Source organism: Moschus berezovskii, chromosome 6 (genome assembly GCF_049115385.1).
Source record: "Moschus berezovskii isolate FMDL1 chromosome 6, NW_MosBer_1.0, whole genome shotgun sequence".
Taxonomy (NCBI): domain Eukaryota; kingdom Metazoa; phylum Chordata; class Mammalia; order Artiodactyla; family Moschidae; genus Moschus; species Moschus berezovskii.
Genome location: NC_142465.1, coordinates 106,850,237 through 106,868,112, shown reverse-complemented (window position 1 = coordinate 106,868,112; position 17,876 = coordinate 106,850,237). Strand labels below are relative to the sequence as shown.

The window sequence follows — 17,876 nt, the reverse complement described above, 5'->3', positions numbered from 1 at the left end:
CAAGTGTCTTTGTATATCTGAAGATAAAGAAGATAAACCACAGCACCCTGACAGGTGAAGGCCATGAAGCCTCCTGTTCTTGTCTTAATCAGATATGGCCAAGTGGTCAGGATGTTTATGTATTTATCATTTAGCACATTTTCAATTCAAACCACACATAACTGTAACAGGAAGAAATTTTTTTATAAAAATTTTATTTCAACAGCTTCCATATTGAATTAGAAGTGCAGAAGCAAAGAGCAGGAAGAATCCAGTTCTTTAACTTAGGCTAACTGTTTACTTGGTCTTATGGTAAAGCAATACAATCTGTAGCATTATTATTCCCAAATCACCATGAGAAAATAGAAGTTTCAGAGGTTCATTATTTTTATTATTATTTGCCAGGAAAGTTAATAATTAAACCTGCTTGCTTGAGGAACATTTCCTCAGGACTAATCAGACAGAGTGACTAAAATACAAGATATTTTAAAATTAAAATAGTGGTACACAATTTAAAAGGAAATAATTCATTGAGTTGTTACACCAAAGCATTGGAGACCTGCTTCACCATCTGTGTTCCTTGCGTGGATGGATGGGACTAGGGTTTGTAAAGTCTCCTTTACCAAAGACCACCTCATCACAAGGGCATAAAAGAAGGAGCAAGGTCATGAGCTGGTGACGTCCAGCCCATCATCTCTGTTCAGCCCTTTACGGTATATAACCAGCAATATCAAACAAAGAGTATGGCTCTGAATTGGCCTCATTTATTTCCCCATAGTGCAGCATCAGATACACAGAGACCAGAGACGATCAAAGCTACTAAATTAAGGACAAGCAGATTCTAAGTGGAGAGCAAACAGACCAAGAACCCTTCCCCATTGCTGTTGGAAAGGAAGAAGCCCTCCCACCCCAGACACCATCTGTGGGAGGAGAGACAAGAAGATGCTTCCTTAAATACAGGAAAACTGGTCTCAGCAGGGACCTTGAACTAGAAATGACAAGATAGTTATTACAATGAACCCAACCTAAGTTGCGGGACAAATTTTAAATAGGAGAGTCTGTGTTAACTTTATGGAACTTTCAATCCACACAAACATCCCTTGCTAGTGCACAAGATGAAAACAGTGATAAAAATAGAGAATATTACATTTATGTATATTTGAATTCTAGAGGACACATTTTTAAGCCTATTACAAAAAGAAAATTTATAAATCTCTTGTTTTTAAATGCATAGAGTTGTCACCTCTGTGAATTCTTTCTAATTCCTCCAGCTAAAACTTACTGCTGTATCTATTTAATCTATAAAACCTTTCATATATATACTATATTGTCTCCAAAGTGTGGGCTTCTGGAGAGCAAGTATAATGTCTTCAGTGTCTCCTTAAGGTCAAGTAAAGGCACATAGGAAGAGTTTAACAAATATTGGAAAGCTAAAGAAATGAATGCATGGACAAACGCTGAAAATCACCCTGCAGTCAGTGATACTGAGTGGAGAAGGCAGGTGGGGGATGGGGAGACACGAATCTGACTAATCCCACTCGGCATAGACTGAGGTGGAGTACAGAGTCAGGGACACACTAGCCAAAGGGTCCAAACAGAAAACGCCTTCAAATCCCACCCAGAGAGGGTAGCATCACGTTCAATGTCTGCACTGAGCTGTACCTCAGAAGCTTCTCCAAGGTGAGAAAAAACTGACAGCACTGCTCTCAAGAGTTGTACTGAAGGATGTAGATGGACAGTATTGCTCATCAAATAGCTGTATTTCTAGTCCTCAGTGACTCCTTCTGGGCAATGAAACACAGGCGGTGTCACCTGTGTCACTTCTGAGTGGAGGCATGAAAAGCCCAAGAGTGATTCTCTAGTCTCTCTCTTTTCTGTCCCAGAAGCTGTATGTTCCAGATGGTGGACATGAAAGAGTCTCACTGACCACAAATGACTATAGGTTGTGATGAGTGTGTGTGTGTGTGCATGTGTATGTATGTGTGTGTTTCTATATGTGTGTGTGTATGTGTCTATATGTGTGTATATGTGTGTGTGTTTGTGTCTATATGTGTGTGTGTATGTGTGAGATTTGGGGATCACTTCTTCCAGCGGCAGAGCAGAGTCTCTTCTGATGGATACAAAGGAAAAAGAAAACTTGAAAAGAAGACAGAATCTGTCACATGAAGCAGGTCCTTTCCTGGATCTCCTCTTCTTTCTGTGTCTTTGTTTTAAGCTAATCCCTCTGATCTCACCTTGCTTCCTCTGTTGGGCTTGGTTGTTTCTCAGTCACCATTTCTGATTTACAAACAACTAGATCTAAGTTCTGTTTAAGAGCACCCGCCCCTGCTGCATCTCCTGTTCCCTTTACATCACTCTGTGCTGACAGTCAGGCTCAGTTTCCCAAATTTGTCTCTTAGCGTCTCAACCTTCATCATTAAACAGCTCTCCTTTCCTCTGAGTTAGTCAGTCCATCATCTCTGATCTTATTTTTACCTTCCACCAATCAAGACGCTTACTCCTTGGAAGGAAAGTTATGACCAGCCTAGATGGCATATTAAAAAGCAGAGACATTACTTTGCTAACAAAGGTCCGTCTAGTCAAGGCTATGGTTTTTCCCATGGTCATGTATGGATGTGAGAGTTGGACTGTGAAGAAAGCTGATCGCCGAAGAATTGATGCTTTTGAACTGTGGTGCTGGAGAAGACTCTTGAGAGTCCCTTGGACTGCAAAGAGATCCAACCAGTCCATTCTAGAGGAGATCAATCCTGGGTGTTCATTGGAAGGACTGATGCTAAAGCTGAAACTCCAATACTTTGGCCACCTCATGTGACTAGTTGACTCACTGGAAAAGACTCTGATACTGGGAGCGATTGGGGGTAGGAGGAGACGGGGACGACAGAGAATGAGATGGCTGGATGGCATCACCGACTCTGTGGACATGAGTTTGAGTGAACTCCGGGAGTTGGTGATGGACAGGGAGGCCTTTCGTGTTGTGGTTCATGGGGTCGCTAAGAGTCGGACACGACTGAGCGACTGAACTGAACTGAACTGAATCCTGTACTAGTGAAAAGGCAGCATGTGCTTTCTAAGCCCCCTCAGTTTCTTCTTGATTTCCTGAACAAATCTGATTCCTGCATTTACTGCTCTATGCACGTAATTTACTTCTTCACCTTTCAGTTCAGTCTAGTCGATCAGTAGTGTCCAACTTTTTGTGACCCCGTGGACTGGAGCACACCAGGCTTCCCTGTATCACCAACTCCTGGAGCTTGCTCAACTCATGGCCATTGAGTCAGTGATGCCATCCAACCATCTCATCCTCTGTCGTCCTCTTCTCCTCTCATCTTCAATCTTTCCCAGCATCAGGGTTTTTTCCAATGAGTCAGTTCTTTGCATCAGGTGGCCAAAGTATTGGAGTTTCAGCTTCAACATCAGTCCTTCCAATGAATACTCAGTACTGATTTCCTTCAGGATTGACTGGTTGGATCTCCTTACAGTCCAAGAGACTTCTCCAACACCACAGTTCAAAAGCATCAATTTTTCGGTGCTAACCTTTCTTTATGGTCCAGCTCTCATATCCATACATGACTATTGGAAAAAAACATAGCTTTGACTAGATGGACCTTTGTTGGCAAAGTAATGTCTCTGCTTTTTAATATGCTGTCTAGGTTGGTCATAACTTTTCTTCCAAGAAGCAAGCATCTTTTAATTTCATGGCTGCAGTCACCATCTGCTTTGATTTTTGAGCCCCCCAAAATAGAGTCTTTCACTGTTTCCATTGTTTCTTCATCTATTTGCCATGGAGTGATGGGACCAGATGTGGTGATTTTCATTTTTTGAATGTTGTGTTTTAAGCCTGCTTTTTCACTCTCCTCTTTCACTTTCATCACGAGGCTCTTTAGTTCCTCTTCACTTTCTGCCATAAGGGTGCTGTCATCTGCATATCTAAGGTTATTGATATTTCTCCCGGCAATCTTGATTCCAGCCTGTGCTTCATCCAACCCAGCATTTCGCATGATGAACTCTGCATATAAGTTAAATAAGCAGGGTGACAATATACAACCTTGACATACTCCTTTCCCAATTTGGAACCAGTCCATTGTTCCATGTCTGGTTCTAACTCTTGCTTCTTGACTTGCATACAGATTTCTCAGGAGACAGATAAGGTGGCCCGGTATTCCCATCTTTGAAGAATTTTCCACAGAAAGAATTCTTCACCTTTGAGTAAGAAATAATTTTGCTAATTTTTTTTCCCCTCAACTCAATAAAATGGCACATTCAAAACTTATATCCTTGTGAGCACAGCCCTAGGGCCTGCCTCGGAACATAGGAGGAGTTGGTGCAAGGAGAGTCTGTGAAGGTGAGTCTTCATTACCTTCATGATTAATCCATCTCTGCTCAGAGTTGATGTAATTACCAACTCCAGAGCTATTGAGTTCTTGCAGGTGGTCATTCTTAAACCACTTAAATCCAAGATTAGTGCCACTGGGATGGCACTCAGTGTTCAAAGGCTGAGTGGTTGCTCAGACTTCAACTCTATGACCTGATTCTCTACTGCATGTGGAGCTTTGATGCAGCTGAGTCCAGCCTGCAGATCAGCCAGCCTAAAGTGAAGGTGAAAGTGAAGTCACTCAGTCATGTCTGACTCTTTGCGACTTCATAGACTGTAGCCCACCAGGCTTCTCCATCCATGGGGTTTTCCAGGTAAGAATACTGGAGTGGGTTGCCATTTCCTTCTCCAGGGGAATCTTCCCCACCCAGGGATCGAACCCAGGTCTCCCTCTTTGCAGGCAGATGCTTTACCCTCTGAGCCACCAGGGAAGCCCGCAGATCAGCCTAAGAACACTGGAAATACAGCAAAATGTGTTCCTCCTTTAACATCTAAAAATCTGTGAACACATTCTCTTTTCCTTATCATTGACTCCTTCCCCATCTGGGCATGTTGCCCAAGGCTCCTGCAGGCTGCAAGTATCTGCTAAGGCCCTTCCAGGGCCCAGGATTGGAGTGAGGCCTGTACCTGAGTATAAGCTCTGTATTTCCACTCTCTTTAACTTAATAGATGCTCAGATAATGTTTATTGAATGACTGAATTAGACCCTGCTAGACATTCAAGAGAAATTATCTTAAATACAGAGAACTATTTTTGAGGACATCACTTAGCTAACTGACATTTTTGTTTTAAAGGCAAAAGTTTTCAGCCATTAACAGGGCAAATTTTGATTTTCAAACAGAGGGAGCTTATCACCAACAGACATGTCCCAACAAACGATGCAAATCTCTATCTCTAAGGATATACAAGACAAACCGCAACATACTAACATGTGGCCTCCTATTAAGTCTTAATCAGACCCAACGAAGGAGACAGGGTATTCATATGATTTATCATTTGGCAGTTTTTCAAGTAAAACCTCACAGCGACATCACAGGAAGAAAGTTTGCAATTAAAAATTACAGCTGCACTGTCTGTATGACATAAGGAAGGAAATGAGCTCCAGAAAGAGTTCTTTTGCTTAAACAACAACAACAACAACAAGCAGACTAATTCATCTTTCACTTTGTGAAAGGAGAGTCCTCTGGGGCTGATCCTGAAGGATGCTGTAGAGACCAGGACAACTCAACTGTTCTGCACAACAGTTAGAACTGTGAGCTGATAACTTTGGATAATGGTGTGGTCTGACTCCTTTCTCTTTACTTTTTGTGACTCTACTGTAGGTTTTTACATTTTTGTTGCTGTGAGGCTCATATATAACATCTTATAGACACAACAGTGTATAGTACACTGATAAATTAATTTCAATCACATACAAAAGCTATACCTTTTTATCCCCTTACACTTTCTGTTTTTGATGTCAGAATTTGCCTTTCTTTATATTGTATATCCACTAACAAAAAACTTTTCTTTATAGTTATTTTAATACTTTCTTTAGACTACAGTTAACTGGTTAGCATACTACCATATTCAGTATTAGAGTATTCTGAATTGTATTGCACATTTACATTTACGAGTCCAAAGTATGTTTTGTGGGCTTCCCTGATAGCTCAGTTGGTAAAGAATCCACCTGCAATGCAGGAGACCCCGGTTCCTCTCCTGGGTCAGGAGGATCCCCTGAAGAAGGGATAGGCTATCCACTCCAGTATTCTGGCGTGGAGAATTCCATGGACAGTCCAGGGGGTTGTAAAGAGTTGGACACGACTGAGCGACTTTCACTTTCACTGTATAGTTTGTATATTAGAGTATTCTGAATTGGATTACATATTTACATTTACAAGTCTGTTGCATCTTCTTTCATATGATAATTAGTATCCTTCTTTTAGCTTGAAGAACTCCCTTCAGCAATCTTGTAAGACAAACCTGTGTTGGTGAACTTCCTCAACTGTTGTTTGTTTGGGAAAGTCTTGATATCATCTTCATTTCTGAAAGACAACCTTCCTGAGAAAAGTATTCTTGGTTGGCAGAGTTTTACTTTCATCAATTTGAATATATCATCCTATTCTCTCCTGGCCTGCCAGGTTTATTCTCAGAAACCCAGTGATATTCTTAAGGGAATTTCTTTTTGGTGAGCATTTACTTTTCTCTTAATGCTTCTAAAATTCTCTCTTTGTCTTGATTATAGGAAATGTGTCTTGGAGAGAATAGTTTTGAATGAACTCCGAGGGATGACCTATTAGCTACATGAACTTGGATGTCTAAATCGGATCCAGTTTGGGGCTTACCTGGTATTATTTCTTTAAGCACAATCTCTGTCTCTTCCTCCCTCTCTTCTCCGTCTGGGACTCCAATAATGTGCAGGCTGTTTCTGTGAATGTTACCCCATAGTTCACACAGGTTCTTTCACATTTTTTCTTCTTTGTCTTCTGGCTGGGTAACTTCAATTGTCTTCTACATTACAGATTCTCCTGCTGTTGCTGATGCTCTCTGTAGCATTTTTCATTTTGTTGCATTTCATTCATTGAATCTTAAGCAACAGAATTTCTTTGTGGTTCCTTCTTTTTTGGCCTCACTGCAGAGATTGAGGGATCTCAGTTCTCAGACCAGGATCGAATCCAGGCACAGCAGTGAAAGCATAGACTCCTAACCACTAAACCATCAGTAAACTCCTTGTTGCTTCCTTTTTTATGCTTTCTATCTCTGTAAAACAATCAATTTCCTTTGCGGAGCAACTCAGTCTGTGCACAACAACTCCTGAGCCCGTGCTCTGGTACCTGCAAAACGCAAATAGGAGCCTGCACGCTACCTCTACTGAAGCCTGAGTGCCTAGCGCCTGTGCTCCAAACAAGAGAAGCCCCCGCATAGAGAAGCCTGCTGCCCTCAAGAGTAGTGCCTGCTGTCCTCAAGAGCAGTGCCTCCTTGCTGCAACTAGAGAAAGTCCATGTGCAGCAACAAAGACCCAGTAAAACCAAAAATTAAAAAAAAATAATCATAATGATAAGAAATATTTTAAATCTCATTTTGTTCAAGTATTCTTTTCCTGAATTGGATTGTTTATCTGTGTTTTTTGGGGTTCACTGAGCTTCTTGGTGGGTATACTTTATTTCTTTTATCATATGTCATTGATTTCATCACTTCCTAATGGTGAATAGATATGTGAGCTGCCCTGGGAGAAGTCCTGGGCATCTTCCCATCCCCAAACACAGCCTAGAACTACGAAGACTGCAAGTGTGAGCGTAGGATAGAGCCCTGGACACCATGCAGGCCGTCAAGCAGTAAATGGGTGGACTCAGCTCACAGCCAGGCCAGCACTCTCAGTTCTTATATTAGTTCAGCAGCTTCTCCATGTCCACAATGGAATGGGGGTGGGGGGAGACGTGTTATGTAAAGGAAGGTAATATTTACTTGGCCGCTCCTACATGACAGCTGTCTCTACCCTGAAGAATCACAGCAGGATCATGTTTACATTTTCAATAGTAACCAGATTAAAGCAATCTTGAAACAATATGTTTTCAGAGAAGTTCACTAGTCTGAAATTCTTCCTCTAAATTTTCAATCATATCAGACACCCCCATCCACATATTTGAAACATAAATACCCAAATGTTCCTGATCTTCCCATCTACATCCTTTCTTCTGCATCCCCTTTGCCTAGGTCTCCACTTTCTTGCCCTCTTGTCCCACCTGGATGCAGGGTGTGGTGAGAACCAATTTGCCCTCCATCAACTTAGAAAGAGAGATGAGCTGATGTAATTCACTCAGAAGGATAGATAATGGCATAGACAAGAAATAGCAACATCCTGAAGAAATAGTACAAAGAGATGGAAAGAATGGATTCATAAAGATTTGGTAACCAACTAGATATGGGAGAAGAGCAAAAAGGAATCTATATCTGCTTGAGAAATAAACAGATAAAGTAACCTAGGGAATGAAAGATGAAAAAGGGAGATGTAGTTACCTAGATTTTTAACTGGTCCGTGAAAATTAAGGCAGGATAAGGAAAGCTGTATCCATTCTCTCCCACCAGCCAATGCCCCACTTTAAAACTCACATCCAAGTCTGGTGCCCAAGAATAGGTTAAAAACAGGTGATGTGACATCTCAGACAAGAACATACAGGAATGGGTTTTTTCCCATGAGTTTGTGAAATGAAAATATCTCCTGCCATATCAATAAAGAAGAAATGTCAGTGATTTCTGGCCTTCAGATGTGAATGAGGGCTCCAAAACTTTGATCCAGGGGATGCTGCCACCCACCATGGTGATTGCTGAGGAGCTGGGGGAATGCAAGAAGCAACCATCTGCCACACCTTAAGGTGAACAAGGAAACAGGATTGGCCCCATATAGCTGAGGTACATATGAAAGGAAAGAATTTAGTGAGTCAAGAGGCTTGCATCTTCCCAGAAACAGAATGCTAACTTCCTTAACTTGACACCTGATCTTTGATGTTCAGACTGTTCCCTTTGTTGCAAACTTGTATATAGGCTGACTTCCCATCCTGCCTCCTTGGAGCAGTTTTCTCAGAGCTACTGAGATGCAGTCTCCAGGGGCTGGAGTCCTAAACATTCCCACCAAATAAAATAACTCTATCGGGTTCTGACTATAATTTTTGGTTGACAAGTTCATTTTGCTAGAAATGAGGGTGTGAATGTGGACCAAGTTTGGATGCTTTTTCTAAGTAAGAGTGACCTGGAGCATTTGTGATCCTAGGCAAAGTCATGCCCTCATTAGCCTTTGAAGGAGGTGAGAAAAGAGGGCAGTACATCTTGTTTTCCTTTGAGGCAAATGGTGTTTGAGAACCAGACCAGTCCTTTAAAAGCATTTGACGTGGAACTTGCTAAATTAGCAACACAGCAAAAAGTTACTTTATTCAGAATATTTCATTTTGAACAATTTCCATATAACACAAATACAGGTCAGGATTACTCTTTTGAAATACAGGCAATTAGAATATCTCAGGCTTCATCTCATATTTAATATAACATCACGGGAAAGTCACTGTGGATGTTCCTGGGACACTGAGTTCAACGTCATCGTACCCAGGGTCCCCTTTATCCTCCTGGAACAGCCATGGGCTCTCTTCTCCTTCCCCAGGATCAGCTTCCTCTCCAAGGACGAACAGAGAAGAGTCTGAAATAGTAAAGAAAAGTACGATTAGAACTGAGACAAGGGGACCAGACCGTGTTGTGGAAGTGAGTCAAGTAAGTGGTGATGACAAAGCACCCCTGGGACCCAGGTGTGGCCAGGAGGCTCAGGCTATTTCACATCAGTTACAGTGAGGATGGACCCGGGCTGACCTCTCAGATCCGGTCCATGTAGTCTCTGGGGCCTCAGCTCATGTGGAAACCCTGCATCACAGGAGACCTGTGCTCACACAGGAGCTCTGGGAAGACCTGCCTCCAGGCTACACAATCAGCAGGGAGATGCACCAGAATGGTAAGAACAGACCAACGAATTTCATGTTCTCCTCTCACAACTGACAGACGTGAAATCACCATGAGAGGGAGAGTGGAGACAGGAAAACCTGAGTTCCTCACTCACAAACCAGCTCTGCTCCTAGTTAACGCCTGTTTCCAAATGTCCACAAATAGTATCAAGGTGCAGCCACAGGACACCCCTTCCCAGGGACCACACAGGCCCTCAGATGGAGAAATGATCTTTTCTAGAAAATGAGTGTCTTCTCTCGGCTACTGAAAAGTCTGGAGCAAATTAGACTTTAGCTGACCACAAACTCTGATCTATGAACTACCAACATGGCTTAATGTTGAGGCCACTGCATATCATAGATTTTGTACATTAGTGCTGACATATACACAGCTCATCTTAAATTATCAGAATACTTCACAAATTCAATACTGCAGTACATTTTTTAAAATCTCTGACTACCTTTCATGTATAAGACAGCACAGAAGAGTTATTAAAATACTTGTCCTATTTGTGGATTTCATAAATATGCTCAAATAATCAAGTTTTCTTTTCTTTTTGGCTACTGAACAATGCTTGTGGGATCTTAGTTGCTTGACCAGGGATTGAACTTGGGTCCCAGCAGTGAAAGTGCAGAGTCCTAACCACTGGCTTATCAGGAAATGCCCTAATCTGTACATTTTAATGCAAGCATATCACATATAAAGTGAAAATTTATGTTGCAGTATGGAGACGTAAATGCCAAAAGGAGAATGATTCCTCAACGCCAAGGAGTGTGATAGCATTAAATACAGTATATGGTTGAGACTGTCACGTCCAGCTCTTTGTGACCGTACCGGACTAGAGCCTGCCAGACTCCTCTGTCCATGGGATTCTCTAGGCAAGAATACTGGAGTGGGTTGCCATGCCCTTCTCCAGGAGATCTTCCCAACCAGGGATCAAACCTGGGTCTCCTGCATTGCAGGCAGATTCTTTACCATCTAAGACATCAGGGAAGCCCATCAAATGCATGAGATTACTGATGTTTTGAAATTCTAGAGAGGCTGGGCATTGAGGAGCTCAAATTTACCATTTCCAGGACAGATGCTGAAGATTGTAGGAGATGAGCTAACCCCACTCACCTGTCTGAGACCTCATCCCATCTTCCTTCTCTGGGAGTACTTCCTCTTCTCTCACCTGAGAGGCAGGAGGAGCCCCAGACACTGGTACCTCATCAGCATCATCGTAATCCTCACCAGGGGCATCAGTCCTCTGATCTGGGGCTTCTGAGGGCAGAGCAGGGGTCAGATGAAACCATGGTAAATGGGTTCATCTGGGAAATACCTAAGATCCCTTTTGACCCAGAGTTTCTGAGCCGCTAAATAGAGGCACCTTATTTCAAAAGATTTTTTTTCCTCTAAGACCATGTTTCAGTTTGAAGTGTCCATAAGCCAAAACATGATTTTACATATCTTTCTCAAAGGAACTCTTATACCATTAAGCATTACTAAAGCGTTTTGACAAATTGTGCTTTCCAGATGTTATTTTTAGAAACGATGTGTTTCTGTTGTGATTCTGGACACAGAGAGCCCAGCTCCAAATGTGAGACATGACTGAACAGCCAGAGAAGGCAAAGGATGGACTCCATCTCTACACAATGGATGCTACTGCTCCATCAAAGGAAGACTGTTTCCCTTGCCTCTCATCTCAGTGATGGAAACTCTCCTCCCCAACACCAGCTGAGGCAGGTCCATCTCTATTACCTGGAGCAGATTTGGAGTCAATGTTGTCCTCACCATCTGACAGGAAGCCTAATGTGGAGACAAATATCACACGATGCACAGAATGACCCTCCCCACACCCAAGGGACCAGTGTTAAGGTTGAAAAGGAACAGGCCTGTCTCATGCAGTGTAGACGAGGGCTGGGGGCTCACAGGGCTTTGAGAGGCCATCCCCACCACTTTGGAGGAGCTGCCTCTGTGAGTCTGGGGCATGCATGGGGGCTGTGGACACTGAGAAGATGCACACAGCCAATGTGAGGTGACAACCAGAGGTCCCAGGAGGGCAGGCAGAGACACCCACCTGGGCTGTCCAGAAGACCCTCCTTCCGTGTCACAAGGTAATCGAGCTCCTCATATACAGCTTCAGCAAGAGCATCTTCATAGCTGGAAAAGGCTAAGAGATCCCCCCAGCAGGTCAGAGATGCTGCCCCAGAGACCCTGGTCCAGCGGGCTGAGAGATCTTCCAGCAGGTCAGAGATGCCATCTGAGATACCACAATCCAGCAGACACACCCTTTATCTCCCCCTGTGCTCACACAGGGCTTGTCAGGACCTCAGGATAGCTTCCCACCCAGTTCACCAGCTGGCACCTTCTCCCCTCATCTGGCCCTGAACACAGCTCAGCCCCAACTCTGTCTCATCTCACAGGAGAGGCTATGACTTATGAGAGTTCATATACCAGTCCTAAAAGCCTCTGTCTACTCAGCCCTTAGAGCTCAGCACAGAGCACGTGGAGCTCTACAGACTCAGAACAGTACCTGGCCCAGGTTCCCCTCCTCACACCTGCCCCATCTCCTGCCTCCACACACTCTCCCTGGCCCCCAGGTCCCCCTGCAGCCCACCTCTGTGCTCTGCTCTCCATCTGAGCAGCTGAGTCACCAGGATGATGAGGACCAGGACGAGAAGGGCCCCCAGGATGAGGCAGAGGACCCAAGGCAGGGAGAAGATGCCAGGGAGAGGACTTGAGGCTGGTCTGGTCCCTAAGGAGAACAGACAAGAGGGCTGGGGAAGGTCCTGGGCAGAGAACCCCCGTGCCAGAATGTTCAGGAGCTCCGGACGAAGGCGTCCCAGCCTCAGGCTCAAGTGCGCTGACAGTACTCGCCAGGTCCCCTCCTCAGACAAGCCAACCTCTGTCTAGCCAGTGCTGCCCCAGGCAGAGCCAGGGATCGTCAGTGAGCTGCCCTGCCAAAACAGCCTCTGAGGACCCGGCTCATACCCTCTCCTTGGGCTTCAGGAGACAGGGCATCAAACAGTCCTGGGACCTGCACCTCACTGATGAGGAGCAACACTCAGGGGCAGGTGGGAGATCCTTAGATTCTGCAACATGGAAACCAGACCCACTTGGACCCTGGGCATGAGAACTTTCTGACCCTGGGAACCAGGGTAGAAGATACACCCCAATGTACCACCCTGGCTCTTCCCCAACAGCCAGGGGCTCCGCAGACTCTTTCCTCTCCTGAGCCGTCAGAGAAGCCCACAGAACAGGTCCCCAGAATCTCAGTATTCTCCCCTGCTCATAGATGGATCACAGTACCTGCTGTAGTTGGGGGCAAAGATGTCCTTGCACCTAAAGAGAAAAAGAGGAGTTTGGGTAAAGGGAATTGGTCAGAAGGCAGGGCAGACCCTTTTCCCCTCTTGAGCCTGAAATCACCCCTCAGTCTCCACGACAGCAGTGTCCAGTCTTCCTGGCTCACCTGTCCTAGATCAGAGCTCCAGCACTAGGGATGTCTGAACACAAACTCCCCACCACGCCCAGCCCAGCCCACTGCCCCCGCGCTGCCCCAGCTCACCCAGGGCGGACCCCGAGCCCCTCACTCACCAGAGCACCTCACACCGGCATCCTCCTCATGCTTGCAGTCGCTCTGCCCCCAGGGCTCCGCAGCACAGTCCCACAGGGAGGACTCCCGGCCCCCGCACCGCACCTCGTCCAGCCAGATGCTCCCGTTTCCAGGGCCAAACGCTGCGGCCCGCAAGGCTTCCAGGGCCTGGCCACAGCCCAGCTGCTGACACACCACCTCGGCCTCTGCCAGGCTCCAGGAATCATCACACACGGTGCCCCAGGAGCCGCTGTGCCAGACCTCCACCTGCCCTGAGCACTCGCTGTCTCCTCCCCTGAGCCGGAGCTTCTCTCTGTCTGAAAAGGCAGCAGTCCCTCCTGAGACTGCCCCTGGTGGGAGGAAGGCGCCCCTGGGGGCCACGGGGGAGGGGGCGGGGCTGACGTACCTGTGCAGGGGGCAGCAGTTGGACAGCTCTTGGGTCTTCTTCCTGCAGAAGCAACAGTGGGAAGCTCTGGTTCAGGGACAACTGGGGGAGGTCTTGTCCCCAGACATGAGTAGCTAAGGTTTTTGGTCACAGTCAAATGACAAGAGACAACAGAAACTTCATCTACTTGGCTGAGAGGTTCATTGCTTATTATCAGCAGCTGAAATTACTTTATCTAATTAGTAGTTTACCAGACTCCACATCCCATTACAACAGCAAACAGACAGACACAGAGACAAATACAAACATACACCTACCTTTCGTGGACTGAACCAAAACCCATGAATTACATCTGAAAATGTAAAATCATACTAACGACATCCTACATGGTTGGGAGTGACTTATGTCTGTAAAGAAACAGACAGACATAAGTCACCTGCACACGAGATGTGGGCCTCCTCCTTCGGAGAGCATGAGTCGTAATTCCAAGGGTGAGAAGGACACTGCCAGAGAGAGGTGTCAGTTCTCTGGCACTGGATTCCATCCACCCAGTGGGGTCTAGAACCTTCCCTGAGACCAACAGAGATGTCGAGATTTCCACTGTCCCCACAGCCAAGCTGACTGCAGATGATGGACACGGTGACATCATCCATGAGGCTGTGGCAGACACTGCCCCAGGTCCCGTTGTAGAAAACTTCCAGCCACCCAGCACACTGCTGGTCCTCGCTGACCATCCTGAGGGCCAGGAACTCTGATTGAAAGGGAAGAGACAGGATACAGTGAGCATTCCACTTGGTGCTCTGGGTTTTCCTCTCTCCCAGAAAGAGTGACCATACATCCCTGACCCAGCAGAGGAGATGCCCACTGGGTGACAAGACTGACTTTTACCTCCCTTTCACCTGACTTTGTCCATTAATGTCTGTACATCTATTTCTACCACAACGATGTAAATATGAACACAGAGGAAGACCAAACTGGGTAGCTGCAGTGATGGGAGCTGAATCCTGATTCCTGACAAAACTTCTAAAAGAACGGAATGTTATGTGGACAGTGAGGTGGTCGACAGGATAATGGACCCCTAGAGGTGTCCACAGCCTAATCCATGAACCTGTGACATGTTACCTTACATTTCAAAAGAGATTTTACAGATGTGATTAATAAGGACTTTGGGATGGAGACATAAACCTCAAATACTGTGGATTAACCATGTGAGGCCAGCCTAACACATCTTTAAACCCACTATGCTGAGAAATGCATCATCTTTCCCAGACCCAGTCAGAGGGAAATATGAGTGAGGGAGAACAGTCAGGAGAGGCACTGTTGTCTGAAGAAGAATAAAGATGGCTCTGAGCCAAGAAATGAGGCCACACGGGAAACCAGAAAAAGCTGAGAAAAGAGTCCTGCCCAGAGATTCCAGGAAGAACACAGCCCTGTGGACACTGAGATGTTGGCTCATGGAGACTCTCCTCAGACTCCCAGAAAACAGAACTGTAAAGGATAAATCTGTGCTTTCACTATGCCAGGCTCCTCTGTCCATGGGATTCTCAGGAAGAGTACTGGAATGGGTTGCCATGCCCTCCTCCAGGGGATCTTCGTAACCCAGGGACTGAACCCGCATCTCTTACATGTCCTGTATTGGCAGGCAGGTTCTTTACCACCAGCATAACCTGGGAAGCCTAGGTTTCCAGGTGTTACTCCCACAGATAACTGCAGAGTGAGCCCTGCTTTCAAGTGTTAACTGTAAGAAACGGCTCTGCCAGGAAACACTGCTGGGAAGAAAGGACCAGAATCTCAGCTGCTGGGGGAGGCAGTGAAAGCACCTCGCCTTCACGGCTGCTGGAAAGACAGGCTCCATGGGAGGAAGCCTCTTCTCTGGTCCTTTCAGCATCTCTCCATCAGTGCTCAGACCCCGTCCTCCTGGGCCCTCCCCTCCCCCAGCCTGTGGACAGTGTGCAGCGCGGACCTGAGCAAATGACCCCTGCGTCCTCCTTGTGTCTGCAGTCGTGCCGCCCCCAGCCCCGGGAAGGGCACCTCCACACGTGGGACTCCTTTCCTGTGCAGTTCAGGTCGTCCAGCCAGATGGGCCCTGATCCCGCCCCGAAGTGAGCAGACCTCGTGGCATTGAGGGCGTCTCCACAGCCCAGCTGCCTGCACACCACGCGGGCATCGTCCAGGTCCCAGCCGTCATCACAGATGGTGCCCCAGGAGCCCTGGTCAAGGATCTCCACTCTCCCGGCGCAGGGCCCGCCCCCGTCCACCAGGCGGAGCTGCCTGCTGTCTGAGGAGAGAGAAATGGGAGGATGGGGCGGTGACATCAGGGGTTGAGAAGCATCTTCTGTCCTGTGGGACCCTCACCTGAGCAGTAGGGGGCGCTCTGCTCTGAGGCCGCAGAGCCTGCTGGTTCAGACAGGGAGTCGTTGCACTGGGGCAGCACCTGGGTCTGGTTTCCTGCAGAAACAGCAATGATCAGGGGTCTGGTTGGGTTGAAGAAGAGGAAACTGGATTAAACTAAATAATAACCTAGTGATGTAAGCAAGAGAGTTCCAGAAAAAACATCTATTTCTGCTTTATTGACTATGCTAAAGCCTTTGACTGTGTGGATCACAATAAACTGTGGCAAATTCTGAAAGAGATGGGAATACCAGATCACCTGACCTGCCTCTTGAGAAACCTATATGCAGGTCAGGAAGCAACAGTTAGAACTGGACATGGAACAACAGACTGGTTCCAAATAGGAAAAGGAGTACATGAAGGCTGTATACTGTCACCCTGCTTATTTAACTTATATGCAGAGTACATCATGAGGAACACTGGGCTGGAAGAAGCACAAGCTGGAATCAAGATTTCTGGGAGAAATATCAATAACCTCAGACATACAGATGACACCACCCTTATGGCAGAAAGTGAAGAGGACCTAAAAAGCCTCTTGATGAAAGTGAAAGAGGAGAGTGAAAAAGTTGGCTTAAAGTTCAACATTCAGAAAATTAAGCTCATGGTGTCTGGTCCCATCACTTAATGGGAAATAGATGGGGACACAGTGGAAACAGTCAGGTTTTATTTTTTAGGCTCCAAAATCACTGTGGATGCTGATTGCAGCCATGAAATTAAAAGATGCTTACTCCTTGTAACCAACCTAGATAGCATATTAAAAAGCAGAGACATTACTTTGCCAACAAAGGTCCGTCTAGTCAGGGCTATGGTTTTTCCCGTGGTCATGTATGGATGTGAGAGTTGACTGTGAAGAAAGCTGATCACCGAAGAATTTATGCTTTTGAACTGTGGTGTTGGAGAAGACTCTTGAGAGTCCCTTGGACTGCAAGGAGATCCAACCATTCCATCCTAAAGGAGATCAGTCCTGGGTGTTCACTGGAAGGACTGATGCTAAAGCTGAAATTCCAATACTCTGGCCACCTCATGCGAAGAGTTGACTCATTGGAAAAGACTCTGATGCTGGGAGGGATTGGGGGCAGGAGGAGAAGGGGACGACAGAGAATGAGATGGCTGGATGGCATCAGCGACTCGATGGACGTGAGTTTGAGTGAACTCCGGGAGTTGGTGATGGACAGGGAGGCCTGGCGTGCTGTGATTCATGGGGTTGCAAAGAGTCAGACACGACTGAGCGACTGAACTGAACTGAACTGAGACTTATTATAAAGTTATAGTAATTAAGAAAATGCAGTATTGATGCAAAGATAGACAAATGATACAATGGAATAGAATAGAGCAGTGGGGAAAAAAGTCTTTTCAGAAAAAGATTCTGAGCTAATTGGATTGGATGTCCCTGTGAAATGTGACTTATCTTACACAGATATCAATCCCAGAAGGAATGTACAATTACATGCAAGAGAAAAAGAAAGTTTTGTAAGATACTCTAAGAGAATATTTTCATGATCTTGGAGTAGGGAAAGTTCTTTTTAAAGGGATATAAGAAGTATTAAATATACAGGTAAGGGAAGGAACAAGATGGCGGAGGAATAGGACGGTGAGACCACTCTTTCCCCCACAAATTCATCAAAAGAACATTTGAACGCGGAGTAAAGTCCACAAAACAACTTCTGAATGCTGGCAGAGGACGTCAGGCACCCAGAAAAGCAGCCCATTGTCTT

General features: G+C 45.7%; 1 protein-coding gene across 1 annotated transcript in view; it reads right to left on the bottom strand.

Annotated features, from left to right (window-relative positions):
- LOC129536142 (scavenger receptor cysteine-rich domain-containing protein DMBT1-like) overlaps nucleotides 1–17,876 on the bottom strand; it is a 141,847-nt gene that overhangs the window by 68,546 nt on the left and 55,425 nt on the right. Inside the window, 12 exon segments of the mRNA XM_088837051.1 lie at nucleotides 6,673–6,755; nucleotides 9,374–9,515; nucleotides 10,931–11,074; nucleotides 11,552–11,599; nucleotides 11,871–11,963; nucleotides 12,411–12,548; nucleotides 13,103–13,135; nucleotides 13,388–13,702; nucleotides 13,792–13,833; nucleotides 14,207–14,521; nucleotides 15,734–16,048; nucleotides 16,126–16,218. Of these exon segments, the coding sequence (XP_088693177.1) occupies nucleotides 6,673–6,755; nucleotides 9,374–9,515; nucleotides 10,931–11,074; nucleotides 11,552–11,599; nucleotides 11,871–11,963; nucleotides 12,411–12,548; nucleotides 13,103–13,135; nucleotides 13,388–13,702; nucleotides 13,792–13,833; nucleotides 14,207–14,521; nucleotides 15,734–16,048; nucleotides 16,126–16,218 (1,761 nt within the window).